At 45.7% G+C, this 24,130-nt stretch overlaps 1 protein-coding gene across 3 annotated transcripts; it reads right to left on the reverse strand.

The window, feature by feature from the left end:
* Positions 1-819: 819 nt before the first annotated feature.
* LOC149338185 (uncharacterized) lies at positions 820-15,874 on the reverse strand. Of its 3 annotated transcripts, none has more exons than XM_089547544.1 (6): positions 15,609-15,874; positions 14,633-14,711; positions 13,987-14,061; positions 9,643-9,773; positions 3,935-4,043; positions 820-882 (listed from the first exon to the last, which is right to left on the reverse strand). In XM_089547544.1, exons 1-6 carry the CDS (start codon positions 15,613-15,615, stop codon positions 837-839), a joined length of 447 nt encoding a protein of 148 aa, XP_089403670.1. In that variant the 5' UTR covers positions 15,616-15,874; the 3' UTR covers positions 820-836. The 3 variants fall into 3 exon arrangements, with proteins under 3 accessions (XP_089403670.1, XP_089403668.1, XP_089403671.1); XM_089547542.1 differs by having other exon boundaries at positions 14,633-14,714; XM_089547545.1 differs by having other exon boundaries at positions 820-887; positions 14,633-14,714.
* Positions 15,875-24,130: the final 8,256 nt, after the last annotated feature.

The following is a 24,130-nucleotide window of genomic DNA, read 5'->3' on the forward strand; positions in this document are numbered from 1 at the left end:
GAGAGGATGAAAAATTGCTGCGGACGTACCCTAGCATGCGGTTAGCCTTTGAAGTAATGGTTGAGTAGGGTGCGCGAGAGCTAAATTTTGACCCGTACAAGCTGATTACTTTGATATCAACTGCGTTATGAAACTAGGGCGATACTTGCATGACACTTTAGCTCATATACATCAGCAGCTCGCACTCGCAGCATCCTGTTCGAGTGTACTTTCACTACCATCAGCCCACATGGAATCCGATGAGAGCAACTGTGTTTTCGAGTTCAGATTGTTCAGAGAAATACGAGCAGCTTACTTGGGCCCGTACTAGAATTCAAGTTGCCATTCAGTGCGTCACGTACGGTTACGATGACGTCGAGGACGAGCTTAAGAATCGCCTTAACGTGGCCACAACACAGCCGGTATCCCAAGCATCCCAGTCAAAACGCACTACAGGAATTTACGACAGAAAACTTCTGTAGTCTGTCGTATTTTGGGCATGTAGTATTTCTGTAGTCTGTCCTCTGTAGTGTCGTACTTCTGTAGTCTGTCTTCTGTAGTGTAGTATTTCTGTAGTCTGTCTTCTGTAGTGTAGTATTTCTGTAGTCTTTCTGTAGTGTAGTATTTCTGTAGTCTGTCTTCTGTAGTGACGTAATTCTGTAGTGTCGTATCTCTGAAGTCTGCCTTCTGTAGTGCATTTGTGTAGTGTGTTGTATTCCTGTAGTCATTACGAAGTACGCTTTATTTGTCAATTAATATGCAGCTACAGAGCAGCAGTCTGACTGTGAACATTCGATGCATTCCTGCAGTACAGCCAGGTATAAAAACACCTCACTTGGAGCAAATTGACTATTTATTTACATATATACAGAATTTTTCTTCAGCGGGTCTCTCTTGTTCAGACTGTCCTAGGTGAAGGAAAAGAACAGTGATATATATAGTATGCATACACAACAAATGCATGCAAATGTTACAAAAGTCATACAGTGGAATCTTGATTATGCATTCCCCTTTCATGCAACGATCCACATTTAACATCAAATTGGCACGGGCCCGACGTAAACCCATAGGAATAATGCATTAAAGCCTCAATTATACAACTGAAGAATATGCACACGCCGCTTCATACGATGGCTGGCGGGAACCGTCCGGAATGGGAGAGACATTGGCATGCAGAGCACTTTACTGACAGAAGTGACGTCAACCAAGCTGTTTCCAGATAGAAATCAAGATGCAGACGTGCATGCAACGTGTGACCAAGTGCATCATGGCCTGTAATGACGGTTCTGCCAACGGCTCAGAATGAGTCCGTGCATGCAACCCGCATCTATCAGTGCGAGGCGGTCCGCCTGGCCCGTTTTTCCGCGCGCTTCACTTACGAAGACGTTGCGGGAATAAAAACTGCACGTTCATACCACCATAAAGTTATTGTAGAGGCGGTAAAAAGAGTAGACATTTCTGTGATCGCTGGTGGCTAGTTCAAAAGCGCTTCTCGCTACACCTTGAGTAAAGCACATGTTAGGCCTACAACTCCAAGCAAGCGGTGTACTGTCAGCCGGCAGAACGCACATCACTGCAGAAATCGTGCCAAAGGTGGACATTGCGCTTTCTTTTTTCCTTTAAGATACGAATTCTTAGTACAACATGAACTGGTGGGCGAGTTGGTCTGACATATCTTAGTGAAGCAGCAACGGCACAAGGCCAAGGGAAGAAGGGGACAAACACAGCGCTGAACTGACAACAAATGTTTATTCCGGATGCTAACAGCATATATATACTCTTTTGCACCTTAGAAAAAACAAAGAAACAGAGAGAAGCAGAAAGTATCAATCCCAGTCATTATGCGCATGCAGCTGTATCGCGTGTACATCGATCATTTGAAATCAGGAAGTTGTGCTCTTTCACCGAGATGGCAACGGAAGGAGTGCTGATACAATTCGCACCCAGCTTCATGATCTCAGATGCCTCAATAATCTCTCTTGTAAGCTTATCCTTGTGTTTGGTAACAACTTGGCTGTTTTTGAATTCTGGGTAACATGAACAGTCACGACAGTGAGTACCTATATAGCGGGCCGCGTTCTTGACATTGACAAGATCCTATGCAGATCCCATTCTTTTGAATAAAAACAGTTCAAAAGAATGGGATCTGCATAGGATCTTGCATCGCTCCATTGCTAAGTGACATGTTCCTTGCTAAGCTTGACAGGGCACTCGAACAATCACTCATGAGCTCAACAGTTGCAAGAGTGTTCCGATATGTAGATGATTACCTAATTTTACTAGATTGTGACCCGGCTAGCTTCGCTGCGGAAGTGAATGACCTGTGCGCGATATTCTGTGAAGTGCTTTCGCCACTGGAAATTACGCATGAAGTGGCTGTGAATGATCGCATTAAGTTCCTTGATCTGACCTTATATTTTCCTGATTTCCATGTATGCTGGGCATTTGATCCTAGGGGTAAAAAGCCCTTACTTCCATACAGCTCAGCCCGTTCGAAGCTTGTTAAAAGAGGCATTGTGGCGTCGTGCTTTCAAAATGCCATGCAAAAATCCTGCCCACACAAGTTTGAATTTAGTTTCTCCAATCAGGTTGATAGGCTAACAGACGCAAAATACCCCCTTCATATTCTGGCATCAGTAGCAGAAGGTATATTGAAAAAGCTGAATGAGGGCAAAGCTGTCCCCCATTCCAAGCAAAAAAATCTGGCAGTAATACCTTATGTTCATGTTGTGTCCCACAATTTGAAGAGAATAGGCAAAAAGGCTGGAGTAGATGTTGTTTTTTCGGCTCCAGTCAGACTGAGTGGCTTGTGTGCGAGAGTTAATCGCCCGGAGAAAAGATCGGAATCTGGTCATAATTGCAAGAAAACCACAGGATGAAGTATGTGCCATGCCAAGACAATGTGGTGTACTCAGTCCCGTTGAAGTGTGGTGGGTCATACATCGGCCAAACTGGCCGGTGTCTTAATGAGACTTAGAGCACGCAAACAATGTCAAGAAAGCGGCCCGCCACATAGGTACTCACTGTCGTAACTGTTCATGTTACCCAGAATTCAAAAACAGCAAAGTTGTTACCAAGCACAAGGATAAGCTTACACGAGAGATTATTGAGGCATCTGAGATCATGAAGCTGGGTGCGAATTGTATCAGCACTCCTTCCGTTGCCATCTCGGTGAAAGAGCACAACTTCCTGATTTCAAATGATCGATGTACACGCGATACAGTTGCATGCGCATAATGACTGGGATTGATACTTTCTGCTGCTCTCTGTTTCTTTGTTTTTTCTAAGGTGCAAAAGAGTATATATATGCTGTTAGCATCCGGAATAAACATTTGTTGTCAGTTCAGCGCTGTGTTTGTCCCCTTCTTCCCTTGGCCTTGTGCCGTTGCGCTGCTTCACTAAGAGATTCTTAGTACAGATACTGCTACCTGCTTCTGCGTAGTGACAGCGGTTTTAGAGAAAGTTTGAACAGAAAGACATGTCGCTGGCATGGCCGTATACTGTGCACTGCACATCTCCGAAGGGTTGTAGTAGTCATATTCCTGGCGCATCGTTCATATTTTTTCGAGATTCATCCGACATCTACTTAATGTGCAGGAACAGAGCGCTTGCCTGCCTTGTCTAAAGCCGCCTCTTCCACGCTGAAAAGCCTGGCTGCGTGCGGTCTCAGAACAGTCTGCTAATGTGGTCCATAAGTGCTGTTAACAGTCTGGTTCATAAATATAATCTTCTGTGCGTCATCTCAGTAGCAGACTATCCTTAAGCCGAACTTGGGTAAAGCAGTATCTCACTATAGTAGGCAAATTCCAGTGAGATTTGCTGGTTATTCCAGTGCCTAAGTGTACCATACAGACAGTTAGGAAATACAGTCAAGTTACGAGTTTTGTAAGCACATGAGCTTACCCAATCTATTCATGCATATAACAAGAGACTATTGGCTTGAACAGATATTTACCGCCGCAGGCCACAGCACTTCTGTGCCAGGTAGCGCGTCACCTTCTTGTGGCGCTTTTGGAGATCCTCAGCCGAGCAACCCTTCAGCTTCAAATAGTGCCAGAAGGAATCTGCACAGATGGGGTGATAAGTAATGTTAGTGTGGTTGAATATAAAAAATGAGCAGATCGAATAATGAGCATTAATACACCTAACATAGGTTGTCAGTTCGAATCCGTGCTGCAAGAAAGGCTCTAACTTAACTAGTAAGTTTATGCTGCAAGACAGGCTGAATCGTATGACACCATCTGGTACATTCATGCCAAACGGTTCACCCACAAATTTTACAGGAATGTCGTGACTAAGCAGCCAGACTTTAATGCCTGCCAGACAGATATACATATACTGATCGATATAGTTTAGTTTCGAGCTGTGGTGCTCGAGCATCACACTGCCACCTGCTATTATTTTATTTCATTATCTAACCACCTCGGCTCCCATGGCAACTACTGGGATACACTGCTGCATTGGAGGCTGCCAACTTGGGTTCTATCCGTGGAATCAGCACAACTCAGGCTCAAAACGCAACCAGGCTGAGAACGCAACGCAATGCTCTAAAATTACTACCTCGGGCTAATAGCTCTGGGAACAAAGCTTCACACACTGGTGCATAATATTATACTTCAGATACACCCAGCAAAGCAGTAGAGAGAAAAGCCCTTTGATGAATAACAAAATTTAGCTGGAGTTTAAAAACCCACTTGCACTCTGCGTAGGTTTGGGACTTGGGGGAAAAAGAGAGGTACAGGAAATTGCAAAGGTTTTCAAGCAATTTCAACAAAATTTCAAAAATTATACAGCCCCTGAATTAGGGATGGCATACATCAAAGTGGTGACAAATGGAGTGACAAAGTTCCTTACACAGTGTGTGCACTGTTGAGGAATGAGGAGGACTTGGTGTTTAACTGGAAGATTAACAGCAAATGCCTAAAGTTTATTGCGCATATCTGCTGCCTATGAAAGGCTAACCGCCGAATTCAGAAGTGCGCCTCAACTCGATACTCCGTCTCCACTCTGTGGAGTGGAGAAAACAACTGCTCTTCCATTTGATGGGCAGTTAGGATTGAAGAATGCCACTCGGCATTTCTTCAGACAAGGAGCTGCTCTAGAGACCTTCTTCCAACTGCCGTCCCTCGAGGAAGCATGAAAGGCAAATGATGATGAGAATAAGGCGAAAAATTGCCTTTGGCTACAAAAAAGCATGGCATGGCTATTAAGTGCCTGTTTTATCACGCTGCACCACCTTAAGAACACAAAGAACCTCACCGTTTATTAGCCTAGTAAAACATCTTTTGCAAGCTGCCTGACGAAAGCAACAGAGAAAAACTACCCGAAACGCTTGCACATCTGGCAACCTTTGCCACCAATGATGTAGCGTCTATGTAGGCATTTACGAATGGTGTAAAAACTGCCGTTCGTCAACTTGTGGGAGGTTTCGCTGGCCTGCAGAGGCCAGCGGCGAAGCTGAGAAGTACCAAAATGGGTTTGGATTTATGGGGTTTAATGTCCCAAGTGACTCAGGCTATGAGGGATGCCATAGTGAAGGGCTCTGATAATTTCATCCACATGGGGTTCTTTCACGTGCACTGACATCGCACAGTACACAAGCTTCCAGCATTTTGTCTCCATCAGAATGCGACTGCCGCGGCCAGGATCGATCCTGTGTCTTTGAAGTCAACAGCTGAGCACCGCAACCCCTGAGACTGCTCCATCATCAAATTATGCATTACATAAATGACACTGCATCACAGAAAAGGACTAACAGTCATGGCCAAACTGTAGTTACAGCCAAAAGTTGGCACCGTGAACCTGCTCCCCACATCCAAAAGCTTAGACAGCTTCAGCCAACACACAGGAATCAGATTGACACACAAACCCCATGACACTGCCTCCCAAAGAAGGTGGCAGCCAATAAGTGGGCAACAAAAAAGTAAACTGTGGGTAACAACTTGAACGTCTTGCATCACGCTACAAGGTGATGTGAAATTTGAGGAAAGGCCCCAAGAAGCACATAATTTTTAGATTTTCAGAGCACTCTTAGCCCTTTAAATGCCAAATGTTTTCCTAAAAAACATGCCAGAAATTTTAAGCAATCAATTTTTTTGTGTACATTATTCTTGAAGCCACTTCATTGCATACACATGGGTAGCTGCAGAGCAGTCAGCTCAATGCACCGATTGTGGTTGACAGCACTCAGACATACAGACAAGGGACAGAAACAAAAAAGATGATGGCACAGGCACTGAACTTAAAACTTTTCCCAGAACTGCCGACATACTGCATAAATACCCACACCACAGGCACCAACATGCAGCGATTTATGCACTCGTGGTAACAAGAAGTGGTATGAGAAGTAGTGGAAAAACAACAAAAGCTAGAAGCAAAAACCAGAGGACACAGCACAGGATAAAACCAGAACAAGGTGAGAGAAAAATTTATAAACAAGTCATTTTTAAAAGACTGCCAACAGTGGATAGGTTTGACCGAAAGAATATTTAAGAACTGGTCAGATAAAATGGAACTAAAGAACCTTATACACAAACACAGACAAAGCGCAGTGAAAAAAAAAATGAAGGAGAAATGGCAAGAAAAAACACGCAATAGAAGCAAAATGGCGATTGGGTAAGCAAACGAGAATTAAGCAACAAGCGAAGGTGAAGTGTGCTAAAAATTAAAAGGATAAAAGGGGAATAAAAACGCGCATGAGCCACAAAGGTGAAGCCAACAGTTAAGATGGTTAAAAGTGGAAGATGACGTACAGTGAAGCCGAGAGATAAAATATAAAAAAGTGAAATTCAATAACCAGTATGAAGGCAAAAATCAAGGAAAAACACCGAAAGAGGGAAGTTGGCGGAAGAGGCAAGGCATGTAACACACATGTAGAACCAGGGCTAGATCAAGTACGTCCACAAAGAAAGGCAATCCTCCGAGTGAAACCAAGCGTGTTCTTTACATTCACCCCGGAGCCTGAAAATCTCTGCGGCTTCCACCATTGCATTGCGTCAGCTTATTACGGGGCTCTATTAACACAGTGGCTTTCTCGAACATTGGGCAGCATGGCTTTTTTGCGTCCCATTACCAGCAGTGGACTTGCAGGTACCTAAGAGATGTACCCGATAAATCAGTGTAATGCTCTCTTAGCCTTCCATTGATGCCAATGTATACCTTGCAGCAAGAAAAAGGGATTGAGAAAGCACTTCTTGTGCATGCCACTAAGGGTTTCTGTGCAATGCAGTGCAGCCTGTTTCTGTTTTCTTTTTCATTGACGATCCTAGAGAGGTGTGAGAGGTAATGGGGGGGGGGCGGCAGCAAAAAAAGCATCTACTCTATCTCTCGAATTTTTTAAAGGTAAATTTCACAGAACCGTAAGAAAATCGGAGAGAAAGCAGGAGTAGACATTGCCTTTTCTGACCCCCTAGCACCTATTGCAGTTGCGGAATCGTAAATGAAAAAAAAAAGACGCTGCACCACGCAGCACAGAAAACCCTTAGCGCCGTGCGCGGAGGGCATTTAATCAATCCTTTTGTCTTGCGGCAAGGTATACATTGGCATCAATGAAAGGATAAGGGAGCATAAGATTGATTTATCGGGTACATTTCTCGGGAATCTGCCAGTCGGAAAGAGCAATACCACAAAACTATCACACAGAGGCAGGTGACAACACAAGGCCGTACTGACAACTGAAAATTTATTGAACAGCAGTGCTTATATAGACAAGTCACGTGTGTAATCTGCAAACAATCGTAAAGAGGCAAAAAAATTCAATGGCAACCATAGAGCTGAGCAAATATGACAATCACCTGCTCAAAAACGAAACAAAAACAACCGGGGGAAACGCAGACAGAAACGCTAATTTTCCTGAAAAATGAACACAGTAGGCGTGCTGACACACTCATCTGGCTCCGACCTCAAGATGGCAACAGCCTCGACAATTTCTCTTTCCAACTGCTCCTTTCTTCATCCAATAATCTGTGTGCAGTTCAGTTTAAGATAGCAGTCTACAATGACACAGTGAGTGGGACGGCAAATGCCTCCGGGTCTACTCAAGGAACACGCATACTCTTGCAAACAAATGTGTAAACATCTACCACTTTGGACGATATAAAACTGGCCACAGCTGAGGGGAATCTCGTACAACATGCCCGTTGGCGGTACTTTTTGAATGCCTCATGCCATGTGCAACGGGGGTGGTGTACACGATTCCTCTCAGCTGTGGTCGATTTTATACCGGCCAAATTGGTAGATGGTGAAACACTCCCTTGCAAGAGTATTAGCATTCCTTGGGTAGGCCCGGACGACCTTGCCTGCCTGTCCACTGTCCCAGTTGTAAAGACTGTTAACCTAAACTGAACTGCACATTATTATTGGATGAATAAAGGGCCAGTTGGAAAGAAATTCTCAAGGCTGTTGCCATCCTGAGGTCGAAGCCAGATAGGTGGGATAGCATGCCTTCTGTGTCCATTTTTCAGAAAGAATTAGAATTTGTTTCCCTCCCTAGGTTGTTTTTGCAATGATTGTTTGCAGATTACATGCGCAACTGATCCATATGAGCACTCATTTCTTCAATAAATGTTCAGTTGTCGTACCGCCTTGTGTTTTGCCTGCCTTTGTCCCATCCTGTTCTGCGGTTTTTCTAACGATTTCCAACCAACTGGCCTACAAGCACGTCCTAAATCTGCAAGTCCATTGCCAAAACTGTGACCGAAAAAAGCCATGCCACCCATGTTCGAAAAAGTGCCATTGTGTTAAAAAAGCACCAGAATAAGCCGATATGACGAACTGGTAGGAGCCGCCGGGATTTTGAGGCTCGAGGATTAATGGGCAAGAACACCCTCAGAAAAAAACATTGCCTTTCTTCAGGATGTTTGACCTAGCCCTGGTTTTAAAAACATCTTGCATGCCTTGACTTTTCTGCCAACTCCTCTATTTTAGCGTTTTTGTTTCCTTTTATCTTTAATACTAATTGAATTTCATATTTTGATATTTTATCTCTCTCGTTTTTACAGTAGCTCATCTTCCTCCTGTAGCCATGTTAATTCTTGGCTTCACCTTTGTTGCTCATGTGCATTTATTCCCCTTTTATTCTTTCAGTTTTTTAGCTCACTTCACCTTTGTAGACCAATTCTTGTTTGCTTGCCCAATCACCATTTTCTTTTCACGGCATGTTTTTTCTTGCCATTTTACTTTTATTTCACTGCCCTTGATCTGTGTTTGCGTGTAGTGTTTTAGTTCCGTGTTATCAGACCAGTACTTGAAAATTTTGGTCAAACCGTTCCACTGTTTCACGTGCTGGTGGTCTTAAAAATGACTTGCTTAAAACTATTCCTTTAACCTTGTTATGGTTTCATCCTTCCCTGCTCTATAGTCTTGGCTTCTGTTTCTAGTTTGTGTTGTTTTCCCACTATTGGCCATATCACTTATTGTTGCCACGAGTGCATAAAATTGCCACCTGTTGGCGCCTGTGTTTTGGTTATATATGCAGTGTTTCGGTGATTCTGGAATAAATGTGTAGTCAGCACCTGTGCCCTCATATTTTTTTCTTTCTGACCCCAGTCTGTGTTTCTAAGCTGTCAACCACAAGGGATTAGACCAACTAGACCGACAGCTTGTCCTATTCAAGCTCAATACGTACTTTTCAAAGAAATGCTATGGCAAAAACACTGTACTTACAGTAAAGCCTGCTTGACTGAGCGAATACCACTGGCAATTCGCAAATTCCCAGCCTGCTCCTGATTGCTGGCTCAAGCCGCACGCAACTTTGTGGCTTGCACGACTTCCACGCAACTCTTGGTCCCTTTAAACTGAAACATAGAGGGATGAGTGAGAGATACCAGATTTGATATGCTTGTATTGCTGCAATGACTAAGAAAAAACGATATTTTCCATAAGAACAATTATTATTTCACACTAGCTTCGCAGAGTAAACCTCGTTTATCACGACCTCGTTAACACTGACATACTGCACAGTCCCAGCCTGACTGCATCTAGTTCTATGGTGTCATATGCTTGTTAGCTATGAGCCCTTGGCCTTGCACCGGTTAATACAGACAACCACGGAACGGGCAATCAGCTCCGACCTTTTGAGTCATAGATACTCACAAGCTCAGTGGTCCCAGGGGTTCTAGAAATATTGGCAGGGCGACACAGTAACGAGCATTCCGCACCACTTGCTCTCGCTTCCTTGCAAAAAAACTCTCACAGCAGACCTGTCCTCCATTTTGCAGTGTGAAAATAATCAAATTCAAAGCATGCACACAAAATGTGGACCTCTCTTCGAACAGAGCTTCAGAAATACGGGTATAATTATTGTAATTATACCTACCTGCAGTTTTCAATTTATCCTAAAATTTTATGCAACTCGACGAGCAATAAGCATTAAAAAGGAATTAAAATAACCAGCACTGTTTAAACAATATAGCTACGAAGAAATACGAGACGTATCCACTACTCTCCAGTGGTTCTTTAGCTTCATGCATTATCAATCTACACTTTCTTACAGGCACATTTGCACGCGAAACTTGGTTTTAACCAAATCTTGATGAATCTTTCTGGAATGCAACAATCAGGAGAAACCAGTTTTACTCAAAAACAAAGGGCCCTATACAATGCATCACAAGGCCAGCTAGGCGCACTCAAGACTACAGCCCCTTCCACAAGTCTCCAATTTGCCTGTCCTCTACAAGTTGCAGGATCCCTGTCCACTGCTTGTCGAATTTCGCTATCCCGCCTTGCTAGTTCTCCCACTGCCCTTCTCAAACTCTTGGAATTCTGTTGCTCTAGCAGATCATCAGCTATTGTATTATTTTTTGTTTTAGCACTACACACTCCATGCCAACAATGCTGGATAATGTACTTTAAATAGGTTTGTAGAGCGTGCAAGTGGCTTGCAGCTTGACGAATAGGTGTGAAAAAAACGTGGGTTATTTGGAAGAAATGGGCTTGGGCAGGAGATGTAATGCAAAGGCAAGATAACCAGTGGTCCTTAAGAGTGATAGAGTGGATTCCAAGAGAAGGCAAACGTAGCAGGGGGCAGCAGAAAGTTAGGCGGGCGGATGAGATTAAGAAGTTTGTGGGGATACGGTGGCCACAACTGGCGAAGGACAGGGTTAATTGGAGAGACATGGGAGAGGCCTCTGCCCTGCATTGGGTATAGTCAGGCTGATGATGATGACAACCTGGTGAATTTGCCTCGCAACAAGCGCTGCAGCCTGATATTTTGTAGAGCAGCACAATGGCCTTCATTTTTTGAGTGGTGAAGTATTCAGCATTTTGTTTCAGCCATGAGTGTAAAGGGAAGACATTTTATGTTGCACAAAATGAAGGAATTACATGCATACTGGGCTTTGGAAGAATGCCCTGTGGACATTACAAAACACTGCCATCCTTGCTTTATCTCTGCCAGGTAACAAAATTCATCATTCTCCAAATACTTTGGACAAAGACAAGCTGCCATGCACTCATTCGAGCTCAGTGGACTTTCCCTCAAACCAATCTTCAGTAAATAATATCAGGATTAGGCAAAAGTAACTGTAGTGTATTTCAGTGAGTCAGTGCCTTTTACAGAAAGTTTTGGAAACAGAAAAGTTTATGAGCTTTGTGAGCACATGATTGCCCAATCTATTTACATAGTCAAATGGGAAATTTGCCTTCCTATTCAATTTATGCACATTCAAACAATATTTACTGCTGTAGGCCACATCAGTTCTGTACCAGGTAGCACATGCCAAAAAAAGCCTTGATAGCGTAATAAGTAATGTGTGGTTGACTATAGAACTTAAAATCTAGGCCATATCTCTTGGATCTAATCTTGACATATTTCTGCATAATACTATACTGCAGATACAAAAAGCAAAGCAATAGAGAGAGACAGAGAAACTTTGCTAATGAAATGAACAAAATATTTACTTAAAATCACTGACCTGTTACTCAGCATGAGGGAGGAAATAAGAGGGAAAGACGAAGGAAAACAGGTGCAGGAAATTGTTAACGTTTAGAAAATAAATTTAAACAATTTTTGGAAATGATGTATCCATTACTTTACTTGGTTTTAAAGGGTTTAATGCCACAAAGCGGCGCAGGCTATACAGTGCGCTATTGTAGAGGACTGGAAAATTCTTTAGGTGTGCTGACATCACACGGTACCTGGGCCTCTAGCATTTCGTCTCCATTGAAATGAGACTAGTACAGCTGGAATCAAAACTGGCTGGAATCGAACCTGCCTCTTCCGGGTCAGCAGCCAAGCACAATAACCACTCAGCCACCATGACGGCTCCCATTTGGGGTGACATGCATCAATGTGGTGACTGACGGGGCTGACAAAGTTCACTTCAGAGAGGGTGTGCATTGATGAGGTTATATAGTTCAATTCTCCCTATGCCACATAATTAGACAGGTAAAAATTTATTATGAGTATATGCTGCCTATGGCAGGCCAAGAGATGTAAGACACAAAGCATATGCCCATAAAATGAAAGCAAGAAGAGCACAATTTCCTGCTGTGAGTAACCGCTCCACTATCCAAAAGGATAGCCAGCTTCTTTAAAACATGTATGTCCTGCCTATGTCCATTTATGATTCCCGCTCAGATTTTAATTCGCATTTATTTCCAACCAACTCAGTTCTCTCCCAATCTCTTATCATTAACCCTATGATTTTCCTGAGTGGTTCACCGCACTGTTCTCAATTTTAAGCCCTTTATAAAGTACCCCACTTTTCCCGATAGCTTAGCAAAGGCAAAGCAGTTTAAAATTTCTTTTTGAGCATACTGCAAGGTGCTGCTCGTAACTTCTGAGTGCATGCCTAAGGCAATAAACCCCTTTCTTATTCTCCCAACCATTTCTTTCAAATGCTCTATATCTGTGCATGACCTGGCCGAGGTGTATTCTGTTTCGACTTCCAGTACCTTACTGCATTTCATAAAAAGGCCTCTTTCCTGATTATTAAGTATTGATTTAGCTCTCATTTTCACACTGAGTATTGATGTCCTCAATCATTTGCAAGAATTCATCACTTATACTACAACTCACCATTAATACTACAATAACATGAAATCAAATATAACTGAGCGGTTCTCCATGAGTCTTCGCATTTCCTGAACCAACCTGCTGCTATGCAGAGAGGGTCACCTCGTCTAGCATCATCACATCTTGTTCAGGGTATGTGGGTTGTGCAAAGTAAACAACCGTTGATTTCAGGTCACTGCAGTCAAAACTACAAAGTAGCTGGTGCAATGAAATGTTAGTTCTAAGAAGGTCTGCTCGTTTTTTTTTATGCGGGCCCAAGTGAACACAGGCTAAACTGCATGCTGTTTGATGTCAGTGCAGGATAAAGATCCCCAGGTGGCCAAAACTATTCTGCAGCCCTCTGCTACGGCACCTCTTTTCTTCTTTAACTCCCTCCTTTATCCCTTCCCTTGCATCATTGTTCAGGTGCCTATCAAGATGTGAGACAGTTACTCTGTCCCTTCCTTGCCTCAAAAACCAATTTTAAATTTTTCAAGGACACTTTCAAGAACGTAGAGGTACAAACTGTACAGTATAACCACATGCCACAGCAATAAACCAGCAATACATCTGCGCTGACAGGAGCTTGCCAATTACGCTGCAAGGATGCTATGCCACGCAAGATTTGGTGTCATCATACAATGTTACTTTACTGACTGACATTTCAGTGTACAAGCAAGAAATACCATTAAAGTATTATTGTACAGCACAACGTTTTTAAAAGATAAACGAACACTTTGGCCCTTTTAGAGGACACACATGCATAAAAGGCAACAGGTGTGGAATAGTCACTGCACCTGAAGCAGGCTCAACTTTATAATAACAGCGCAGTGTCAAGAGCTACATGAGCGGCTATATTTCGTACAAATTTGCAGTTCATGTAATAAGCTGAGGTACTGCTGTAAAGTGCATGTAGAGTTCTGCATGCATTTTTAAACACAGCAGTGAGCCTATGTTGAAAATATTTTTCAAAACAGGCAGGTAAGGTATGCGTAACTGAAAAAGATAATTACCATGAATGGCTTGGAGGGATGGCACAGCTGAAGGCAGGAAGCACGCATGGCCCAGCAGATGCTGGCAGCTGGCAACTGCAGATAAATACGTCCCGACCAACAGCTGTCAGTGCCAGTGACAATGTCATGAATGACAACAAAACAAACTGTCGACTGCTTCAGAAACTAAAATGAGGCATTAATATAGGAACACAAAAAGCAATGAGGTGGCCCATGACAAAATAAATAAGGAGATTGTATGTGAAACACCCATACACATTCTTTGAGTACATTTACATGACTGTCATAACCACATTGAAAGATGAGCTGGCTGGAATACCGCTTTATTTTTATGCATGATGAAAAGAGCCCAACTATTCGAATATAGCATGCGCAGGCTTTAGTTAATTACTATTAGGGTGCCTTGCACCAGCGTCTAATGTATTCTTAAATTGAACATAGCACCCAGTCGACCAGTTTACCTTGCATAAATGAGAAGAGAGAATGCAAAAGACATGCATTCAATACCAAGGAGCCCGATATCTCACGTCACAACTGAGCATGATACGAAAATTAGTAGTGCATTTAACAAATTGCACACAAATAAAAACAGCAAAACATTTGTCGAGTGGTAATGCAAGTAGGGGCAAGAGCAAAAAAAAAATACCGAAGAACACTGGTGAGTGAGGTGCAGGGAGGTCTGTGGGTAGGGTTCCGTGCCTGGGAACAGTTCCGAGCGCGGAGAACTGCTGCCGGCAGTCAACCAAGAATAAATAAGAGAAAGTGAAAATGAATAACAAACCATCACCAATTGCGAACGACCTGAAAGCGGGCCGCATAAGCGAGGCATATAGCAAAAAGCTTGAAATCCCAAATAAGTGTGCAGTTGCATCCCCAACAGTTCAGTGCCCTGAAGGAGAGGAAGCATGGACGCCTACAGTTCAGGGAACGACCTAACTGACATAATATTGCCAAATTCTGTTCCAATGGGGAAGCACAGATAAAAAGTTTACAAATGACTAGTACATATGCGCCACCCTTCCACATGCGATCACTGTCTTCAAAATAATTTGCATGACGAATATTAAGAAGTAAGCACTGATCCGATGAGCACCAACACCGAGCAAAACCATCCGTCGTCTGTTCGCAGTTCGCCTAGCGCGAGTGCTTCATCGCGCAGCACTGCCGCTCATAATAATCTTCTAAATAGCACAAATCCATCCGATGGGTACCAGCCGCGAGCAAAATCTCCCGTTGTCAGTTCCCTTGCCTGTTCTCAGCTGTCCACGCAAAAGCGCTCGCACCCGCGGCACTGATCGTCGTCTTCTACGCAGTACAAATCCATGCCAGTTGAATGTAGTAAACATTGTCTGTAGTTTTTCGCAGCGCTAGCAAGCGACCGCATAACTCTGTTGTGATCTCTGGTGGCATTTTTATTTACCACGGCACCTGAGTACTAAACGCAGACATAGACTATGAAGCAAGACTTGTCACGCAGGCTATACGTCCGTTCTTTTCTGGCAACGCATTATAGCTGAGGTAACCGCACGCAGACTGCCTCCACTGCCATCCATATATATAGCCGCACACTAATAACGCGTGTGAATACAGATCAGTAATAGAGAAGCGGTGACGGTACTCACCAATCATGCAGCTCACCCAGGCTTAGTAAAACCGCGCCGTCGTCTTCATTGCCTTTCCAGATGACAAGACGTCGTAGCGCTGCCTTTCTTCATGGCTTTGCCCGTCCAAACTCACCGATGTTGACTGGGCGTAATACTCGTCGTTGGCTTCCAAAACACACTTCTGTTCTTCACACATGTCCGCCGCACAAGCACTCAAACAATGCCATGAAAAGCCAAATAACACAAAACGTGAGGCAACGCACGCACTGACGTGGCGCCGGCGCCAGCGGCTTTGCCCTTGTTTTTGCGTCGTTGAAAAACTGCAACTCAAATGCGCTTTTTTACTACTAATATTTAAATTATGTTCAGAAGAAAAATATCTCAATTTTTTTTAAATTTATTTTTTTATTAAATGCGAACACTAAAGCGCTTTTAAATACTTTTGTAGAAGCTGCGATCCTGTGATCCCATCACCCAGGGTGCCCCGGATGTTCTAGCAGACGACGGAGCAGACGACGGCGCAGACGACGCTGTTGACGGAATGAAATTTCGTTTGCTGCCAGCTAAAATCTCTTAATTGCGACAAAACGGGCAAAGAAATGCACCGTACCTCAAGCTGGTGCATATCAAGGATATGTTGGACGTGAGCGGTAGGACTGAGAGCAGCTGCGATGCATTACTTTGACTGACGCGGGCATGCTCGACGGAGATTTACACGAAACTGAGAGCTTAACTGTGACCCATACAAGCGGATAACTTTGATATCAACTGCTTTGCGAAACTACGCCGATAGTTGCGTCACACTTTAGCTGATATGCAACAGCGGCTCGCACTCGCCGCATCTTGTTCGCGTGTACTTTCACAATTGAGCAAGAGCCCACATGGAAGCCGATAGAAGCAACTGTGTTTTCGAGTTCAGATTGTTCCGCGAAATACGAGCAGCTTGTTTTAGCACGCACTCGAATTGTAGTTCTCAGCCAGTGCGTCACGAGCGGTGACGATGGCCTCGCTGACGAGCGTAAGAATCACCTTAAGGTGGCCGCAACGAAGCCGGTATCCCAAGCGTATATGTGCGCTAAAAGTTGTTTACCTGTGCTGCAAACGTGGGCTCAGTCGCAGTCCAGCCGCTAGCTGCTCAGTTTTCCAGCCTTGCGAGCCCAAGTCGCTAGCTGCTGAGCATTGAGGGAGCCGAGCTTTCAGAAATGACACTGCCCGCGAGCGCTCCGGGCGACAAGTTTGCACTGCTCCCTGGATGTCGTATTCGTCGCTAAGCCTGGCAGGTTTCATATCGATGCCAGAGCTGAGAGTGCTTTCGAACTGGCTAGCGCTGAGGTGCTACTCTCTTCACTGTACGTTGTACTGTGAACCATGTCTCGTAGTGAAATAAAGATATGCGCGGTTTCCGCGCTAACGGTGACGTCGAGGACGAGCTTAATAAACGCTGTAAGGCAGCAGATATTCGATGCATATATGTGTGCTAAATTTGTTCACCTATGCTGCATGCAAACGTGAGAATAAAGTCTCGCTCAGAAGCAGCTAGGACAGACGCTCGCTGCTCGATTTTCCAGCCTTGCCTGCTCAGTTCGCGAGCTACTGAGCCAATCATTGAGCGAGCCGAGCTTTCGGCAACGACGCCGCCCGCGGGCGCGCCGGCCGACGAACTGCGCGCTGCTCTCTAGCTACCCTTGTCGTCGCTAAGCTTAGCCGATTGCACATCGACGCCTAAGCTGAGCGCGATTCGGAACTGGCTAGCACTGAGGTGCTACCCTCGCCACCGTGTTACTGTGAGCCCCGAGTCATAGTGAAATAAGCTCGGTTTCCGCGACCCCTTCAGGAGCAGAGCTAGCAGAAGCCAGGCGAGCTGCAATGGGCAGCAGAAGCGGCTGTGGGAGAAAGTTTGTTTTGCTGTTATCGCTTCTACCAACAACTCGATATTGGCTAACGATACGCTATCCCAGAGCTTAGTAAATGGACGTGAACAAACAATACCAGTGAATTTTTCTGACGCCGGCTTCCAGGCTGGCAGGCCGGTCCCGAGAAGAGCGCCCTTACGCTTGCATGGCAGTGGCGCACGTCAAAACCACCCCGACATTCTACTCTTCGCTCAGGCTGTCGTAGCACACTGTTAATAGCGAGGGACCAGAACACTTTAGTGGACCGAGCGTGAGGGACCAGAACACTCTAGAGGACGAGGCGCGAGGGCGCAGGAGACTGAACCAAAGCGCGCGATCGACTGACGTCAGTCCCAAGACTTCTCATTTCACGTGAGAATCAAACGAGCAGGCGAGCTGCAGGTCACTCTTGTAGGTGTGAGGAAGTGTCGTGGAGCTGCTGCCCGATCGCAAGCGACTGCTGGCCGCATGGCCTTTGCTATTGCGAGTGTGAATGGACATTAAACGCACGTTTACAGTAGGGAGTCACAGAGTTCGCGCGAGTTAATTAAGCCCCTTGGTCACGGAGGGGGAGCCCCGAACTAATAAATCCTCATGGGGAAGTCACTCACTGACCGAATTCTTGCGGCGCGACTTCATGTCGCAGAACTCGCCACCCAATCCTTGGCGTCGCGGGGTAACGCCACGCGATCGACTGACAAATATTCGGGTTCTTGCTCCTCCGGGAAATTACAGCGAAGGCACGACGCAACGGTCCACGCGCGCGCCCTTTCTAAGCGTCCGTGTTCAAACACGCTCAAGGCTGTACTGGGCCTTAGGATTCGTACGCTGTTCTCTATATTTAGCGAGATGGTTGTACTGTCATGAAATTTTCAATGGAAGCAATGAACGAAGTTGTAAGAATATATATATATATATTTCATATTTTATGATGATCCTGCATGCGCGGCTAAAAACTGAAACGTGGAAACTTGATATGGGAGTCGCCTTGATCATTTATAAAGGCAACAGGTCATGCGTGCGTAACATACATGCTGCCTTTGTGATAGCAGGACGATTACTGCGAGTAATCTTCCAGCTTTTTCGCCATCAGGTTACTCTCATTAAGTGACGTTAAGCGACGCGTATATGTGACCTTAGCTTTTTCTCCGCATGTGGTAGTGGGTACAGTATGTTGCGAGACGCACAGGTCACAGCAGCCACGAGTACACTGACCTTCAGTAGCGCTATTCGTAATGCTCGCGCCGGATGGAATGAAGACGCTCGCGTGGCTCGCAGCATGCCACTACCGCAAGCACTTCCTCATTCACAGGCACCGCTAGCATTCTCGCTGGTGCATATGCTTTCTCTTGAGCATGGTCTTCTTTCGCTCACACTGTCATGTGCGAACTGAAGGGAAGATTGATTGCGAGCGGCGCCTCTCATGCCCGCCAATTTTCGTGCGGCCGGTAGCTAGGTAGGGAAGCGAGTTGCAAACTCGAGTCGCGTTTGTGAATTAACACTTCATTTAATTCCCTCGATGATCGTCGCCAATCGATCAAAGCAAGTCGCATCGTCTTCGTGCCTCGCCAAATTGCAAGCGATTTAACACGAAATTGGTGAATGTCCGCCTATCACTATCCCACGATGGCGCTACAGAAATTCGAGATTTCTGTAGAAAACCACAATTACCATCGACTGCAACCTCTAACACGACACTTGCCTCGACAGATATTTGTCCCAAGACAGAACCCACGACAGATATTTGTCCCAAGACAGAACCCACGACAGGTATCTGTCGCAAGACAGACCCACGACAGGTATCTGTCGCAAGACAGATACCTCGACAGGCTGTAGTGTCGCGCGACTGAACCCGCGACAGGCAACTCTGTCGAGGCACGCAGGCCCTGTCGCGCGGCACGACTCTACCTGTCGCACGACAGCACCTACGACAGAAACCTGTCGCGCGACAAATCCTGCGACAGGCACCTTCTGCACACTACAAAATACAGGAATGATGACTGTCGTGCGACAGAACCCACTACAAACACTTTTGTCGCGAGAAAGAACCCACGACACGAGCCCCTGTCGCACGACACAATGCACTACAAGAGAGCTTGTCGCGCGACACAAAATTTTGTCGCGCGACAGATACGCGACAAAAAATTCTGTCGTGCGTTTTGATCGGGATTGCACTAAAAGTTGTTCACCTGTACTGCGAACATGCGCTCAGTTGCAGGACAGCCGCTAGCAGCTCGATCTGCCAGCCTTGCGAATGCAAGTCGCAAGTTGCTGAGCCAATCTGTGAGCGAGCCGAGCTTTCAGCAATGACGCTGTCTGTGAGCGCGCCGGGCGGCGAACTTCGACCTGCTCCCTGGCTGCCGTATTTGTCGCTAAGCCTAGCAGGTTTCGCTTCGATGCCGGAGCTGAGAGCCCTTCGAAACTCGCTAGCGCTGAGGTGCTACTCTCTTCATTGTTCGTTTTACTGTGAACTATTTCTCGTAGTGAAATAAAGATGGCAGTGGCTAGAGTTCCGTCCAGACGGAACTACTACTCTAGCGCAAATTGTAGGTCCGTCCAGACTACAATTTGCGCTAAAGTTCCGTCCAGACGGAACTGCATGTAGCGATGGGGTTCCGTCCAGACGGAACTGTATCTGACACCATACAGTTTCGTCCAGCATTTTCTGCCACAAGAGTTACGTCAAGACGGAATTAAAGCTGCCGTTAGGGATTGGGAAACCAGTTTGCTTGCAGACTTTTGCAAGTACATTTAAAAAAGTGGCAATCCTATTCCGCCTAATGTGTTACAGGATATTCTGCTGCATCATTTTATTTTCCAAGCAGTCTGAGAAATGGCAATAGAAAGAGTTTTGACTTGGATTTGTTAGTGCATTTGCATAATGCTTGTTGACCGTTTGTGTAGGTCTTAGTCTTTTTCGCGCTACGTCATCTTGCAGCACAAACAGCGACAGGGCTTCCCATCACTTCGCGAAGAGTTTCTGCACTCTGCTTCTAACAGCGTCATTTTCCCGATCCTGCATGCATGCACGGAAGCTATATCTTCAAGGATGTAACTAAACGCAGTACGCGGACAGATATTTTGGTGCCGTATACATGCGTAGAGTGAACATTTGGATACAGCTTTGTGAACTGGTTATTTCAGAGGAAAAGAAATGGTTTATGTGGGTAGAAATCACCATTTTGTATAGTATGGACATTACGGACATTAGACAGTTTTAGTTTTACGTACGTAGAACCTTCACGCATGTAAACATGAGCACTCTGCGTATCGTACGCTCGTGTCCATAGAGCTAATCGCTTCGTACAGTTTTACCTACACGTACGGGAAGCAAACTGTGTAGATCTGCCATAGAACCTAAATAATGCGCTAGCATGTTGTGCCGCGCCATCTAGTACAGATAAAGAAAACTAATTTTGTTTAGTCGAGCTGCTTGGAGCGGAGCCAGGCCAAGTCACAGGGCGGGAGGTAAATATTTTACCCCTTTCTTCTGACAAACGTTGAGCGATTTCATTCCACCGAACTGTATGTTGCATGTTATCTTCAAAGGGATTGCATTCCTGCACGTCTCGAAGCATATTTAAATCATCGCTTTTCTAGAAGCGAAGGCGCGCTGGTGTCCCACTCATGTTGACGACGTGTGTGTATGGAGTCAAAGCGTGCACCGTTTTGCTTTTCCCGCTGACTGTGCCGAGGGTCTTGCGATATCCCGCGAGGTTCTGAGCTTAGCGTGGTCTCGTGAGACCGTCGGCACACTCGTTGCTAGGACGACTACAAACGCTTCTCCGTCAGGCTTAGGAGCTGCTGAAACGGATTTCAGTTTGGAAAACGAAAGCTAGTTCTCACCTAAAACTTCATTCGAGAGCAAGAACGGACCAAATGAAGGCAAATACAACAGTTTACAGCACAATACCACGTGGAGGGATTAGCTACGAAGCTGTTATCGTTGTGAAGTGGGCGGGCAGGGCGCCGCCATGTTGCCAACGCCACGTACTCAAACAACGTGAATACCGCAACGCAAAAATCCGAATCTCACGTACGTCCGTGCGACCCACGCAGACACTTCACGTTCTGCGCATGCGTACTGGTGACCCGTAAGCGCTCTATTTACGTGAAGCTTCTACGTACGTGAAACTAAAACTGTCTATTGCATGGACGGAGCTCTAGCTGCAGTAAATATTCTGTCTGGACGTTACTACAGCAGCAGCAAATGTTCCGTCTGGACGGAACGCTAGACACTCCAAATAAAGATATGATGGGTTTCCGCTCGAAAAGTCATGTTGGCGTCGAGGACGAGCTTAAGAATCACCGCAATGCAGCCTATATTTCATGCTTATATGTGAGCTAAATTTGTTCACCAGTGCTGCAAACGTGGGCATAAAGTGTCGCTCAGTCGCAGGCCAGTCGCTCGCTGCCCGATTTTCCAGCCTTGCGTGCTCAATTCATAGGCTACGGAAACAATCATTGAGTGAGCTGAGCTTTCGGCAGTGACGCCGCCCGCGGGCGCGCCGGGCGACGAACTACGCGCTGCTCGCTGGCTGCCCTTATCGTCGCTAAGCATAGCCGATTTCACATAGATGCCGTAGCTGAGTGCGCTTTGGAACTAGCTAGCACTGAGGTGCTACCCGCGGCACCGTTTTACTGTGAACCCCGCGTCATAGGGAAATAAAGATATGCTCGGTTTCCGCGACCGCTTCGGGAATAGAGCTAGCAGAGGCCAGGTGAGCTGCAGAGCAGCAGCAAAACGGCTATGGGAGGAAATTTGTACTGCTGCTATCGCTTCTACCAACAACTCGATACTGGCTAATGATACTCTACCCCAGAGCTTTGGACGTGAACAAACAATGCCAGTGGATTTTTCTGACGCCGGCAGCAGGCATCCAGGCTGGCAGGCCGGCCCCGAGAACTGCGCCCTTACGCTTTTTGACCGTGGCGCACATCAAAACCGCCACGACATCTCATCTTCGCTCCGGTTGTCGTAGCACATTGTTAATAGCGAGAGACCAGAACGCTTTAGAGGACCGTGCGCGAGGGCGCAGGAAACTGGGCCGAAGTGCGGGACTGACGTCATTCACAAGACTTCCCATTTCACGTGAGACTGAAACGAGCAGGTGACCCGGAGGTCACCCTTGTAGGTGTGGGAACGGTGTCGAGGAGCTGCTGCTTGATCGCAAACGACTGCTGGTGGCATGCCCTTTGCGAATTGAGATTGTGAATGGGCATTAGATACCCGCTTGAAGTAGTGAGTCCCAGAGTTCGCGCGAGTTAATTTAGTCCCTTGGTCATGGAGGGGGAGCCCCGAACAAGTACATCGTGGAGGTCACTCACTGACCGAATTCTTGCGGCGTGACTTCATGTCGCAGAACTCGTCATCCCATCCTTGGAGTCGCGGGATATAACGCCACGCAAAGTGACAAATATCCGGGTTCTTCCTACGCCGGGAAATTACAGCGAAGCTTGAGGCAATGGTCCCCGTGCGCGCCCTTTCTAGGTGCCCGTGTTCAAACACGCTGACGACTCTATTGGGACTTAGGCTACGTACGATGTTCCTTTTTTAGCGAGATGGTTCTGTCACTGTCGAGAAATGTTCAGCGCAGGCATTGAACGAAGCGTAAAAATATTTTTTTCCCACTTTATGATAAGCAGCATGCGCCGCTATAAAACTAAAACGTGGAAACTTGATATGGGAGTGGCCTTGATCATTTATACAGCCAACAGGTCATGGGTGCATATACATACATACTGCCTTTCTGATAGCAGGTTCATTAGTGCGAGTAATTCTGAAATACTTTAGTATCCTATACAGGCCGTGCATAATCCATGTGCCGACGGAACCAAAACGAGGAAAAATTGCTCGCGACGGATTGTGTTGAGTTTTCCCGTGACCTAATCTCTTTTATAACTATCTTGGCGCTCTTGCAGGTAACAGAAGGCGCACTAAGAGCTAGGGAACCAGTCGAACCGGACGCGGCTGCCCTTGCAGCTCTTCGGGCACTGCCTGTGGGCGAACATCTGCCTATCGAAGACTGGGCCTATGGCCATCCTTAATAAAGGGTTTTTTAAAACAAAACGACGGAATTGTTCACCCCATTGGTACTGGTCCCCGCCCGCTGAAGGTTTTGAAACGCTGCCTAATAAACTCATGCAAATTGGTGCATTCATGGCGGGGTTATTGAATTTCAAGAATTGCTTACAAGAAATCAGACGGTTGAGGAAGGCGGCCAGGAGAGCGAAGTTCTCGCTGAAAAATACTCTATGAAGTTTGCCCGCCATTTTGCTGGCGAATGAGATAAAAATCTATATCCTTACAGCCGAATTTCATTAAACCCCAGGAGAGGGCAAGTGATTTTACCGAAATAGTCACTGGCAGACTTGGGTACCCTGTCGAAAGTTTATCATATTTGCTTGTGTTAATATTAGAGACGTGATATGATCTGTTTTATATAACAAGAACTTCCAAGGAACTGAGACACGTGGCCGGAAAATGATGGCCACTTCTTTACTCTGGGCGCATGTTTTTGAAGTCGGCACAGTTGCAGTGGCAATAAAGTTGGCAACATGCCTTCAGCACGGCAGTCCAGTGTGGCTAAGTAATTGGTGCGGTAGAGTCCATCTAAAATATTATAGCTTAACAGGAAAACAGGCATG

Source organism: Amblyomma mixtum, chromosome 6, assembly GCF_055824585.1.
Source record: "Amblyomma mixtum isolate Tamu chromosome 6, ASM5582458v1, whole genome shotgun sequence".
Taxonomy (NCBI): domain Eukaryota; kingdom Metazoa; phylum Arthropoda; class Arachnida; order Ixodida; family Ixodidae; genus Amblyomma; species Amblyomma mixtum.

What these genes read in the sequence shown, in the direction of transcription:
- LOC149338185 (XM_089547542.1), bottom strand. An exon ending in TCACTCACCAGTGTTCTTCG is followed by an intron (nt 14,062 to 14,632) that starts GTATTTTTTTTT and finishes ATTTATCTGCAG; the next exon opens with TTGCCAGCTGCCAGCATCTG. An exon ending in TCAGTCAAGCAGGCTTTACT is followed by an intron (nt 4,044 to 9,642) that starts GTAAGTACAGTG and finishes CCATCTGTGCAG; the next exon opens with ATTCCTTCTGGCACTATTTG.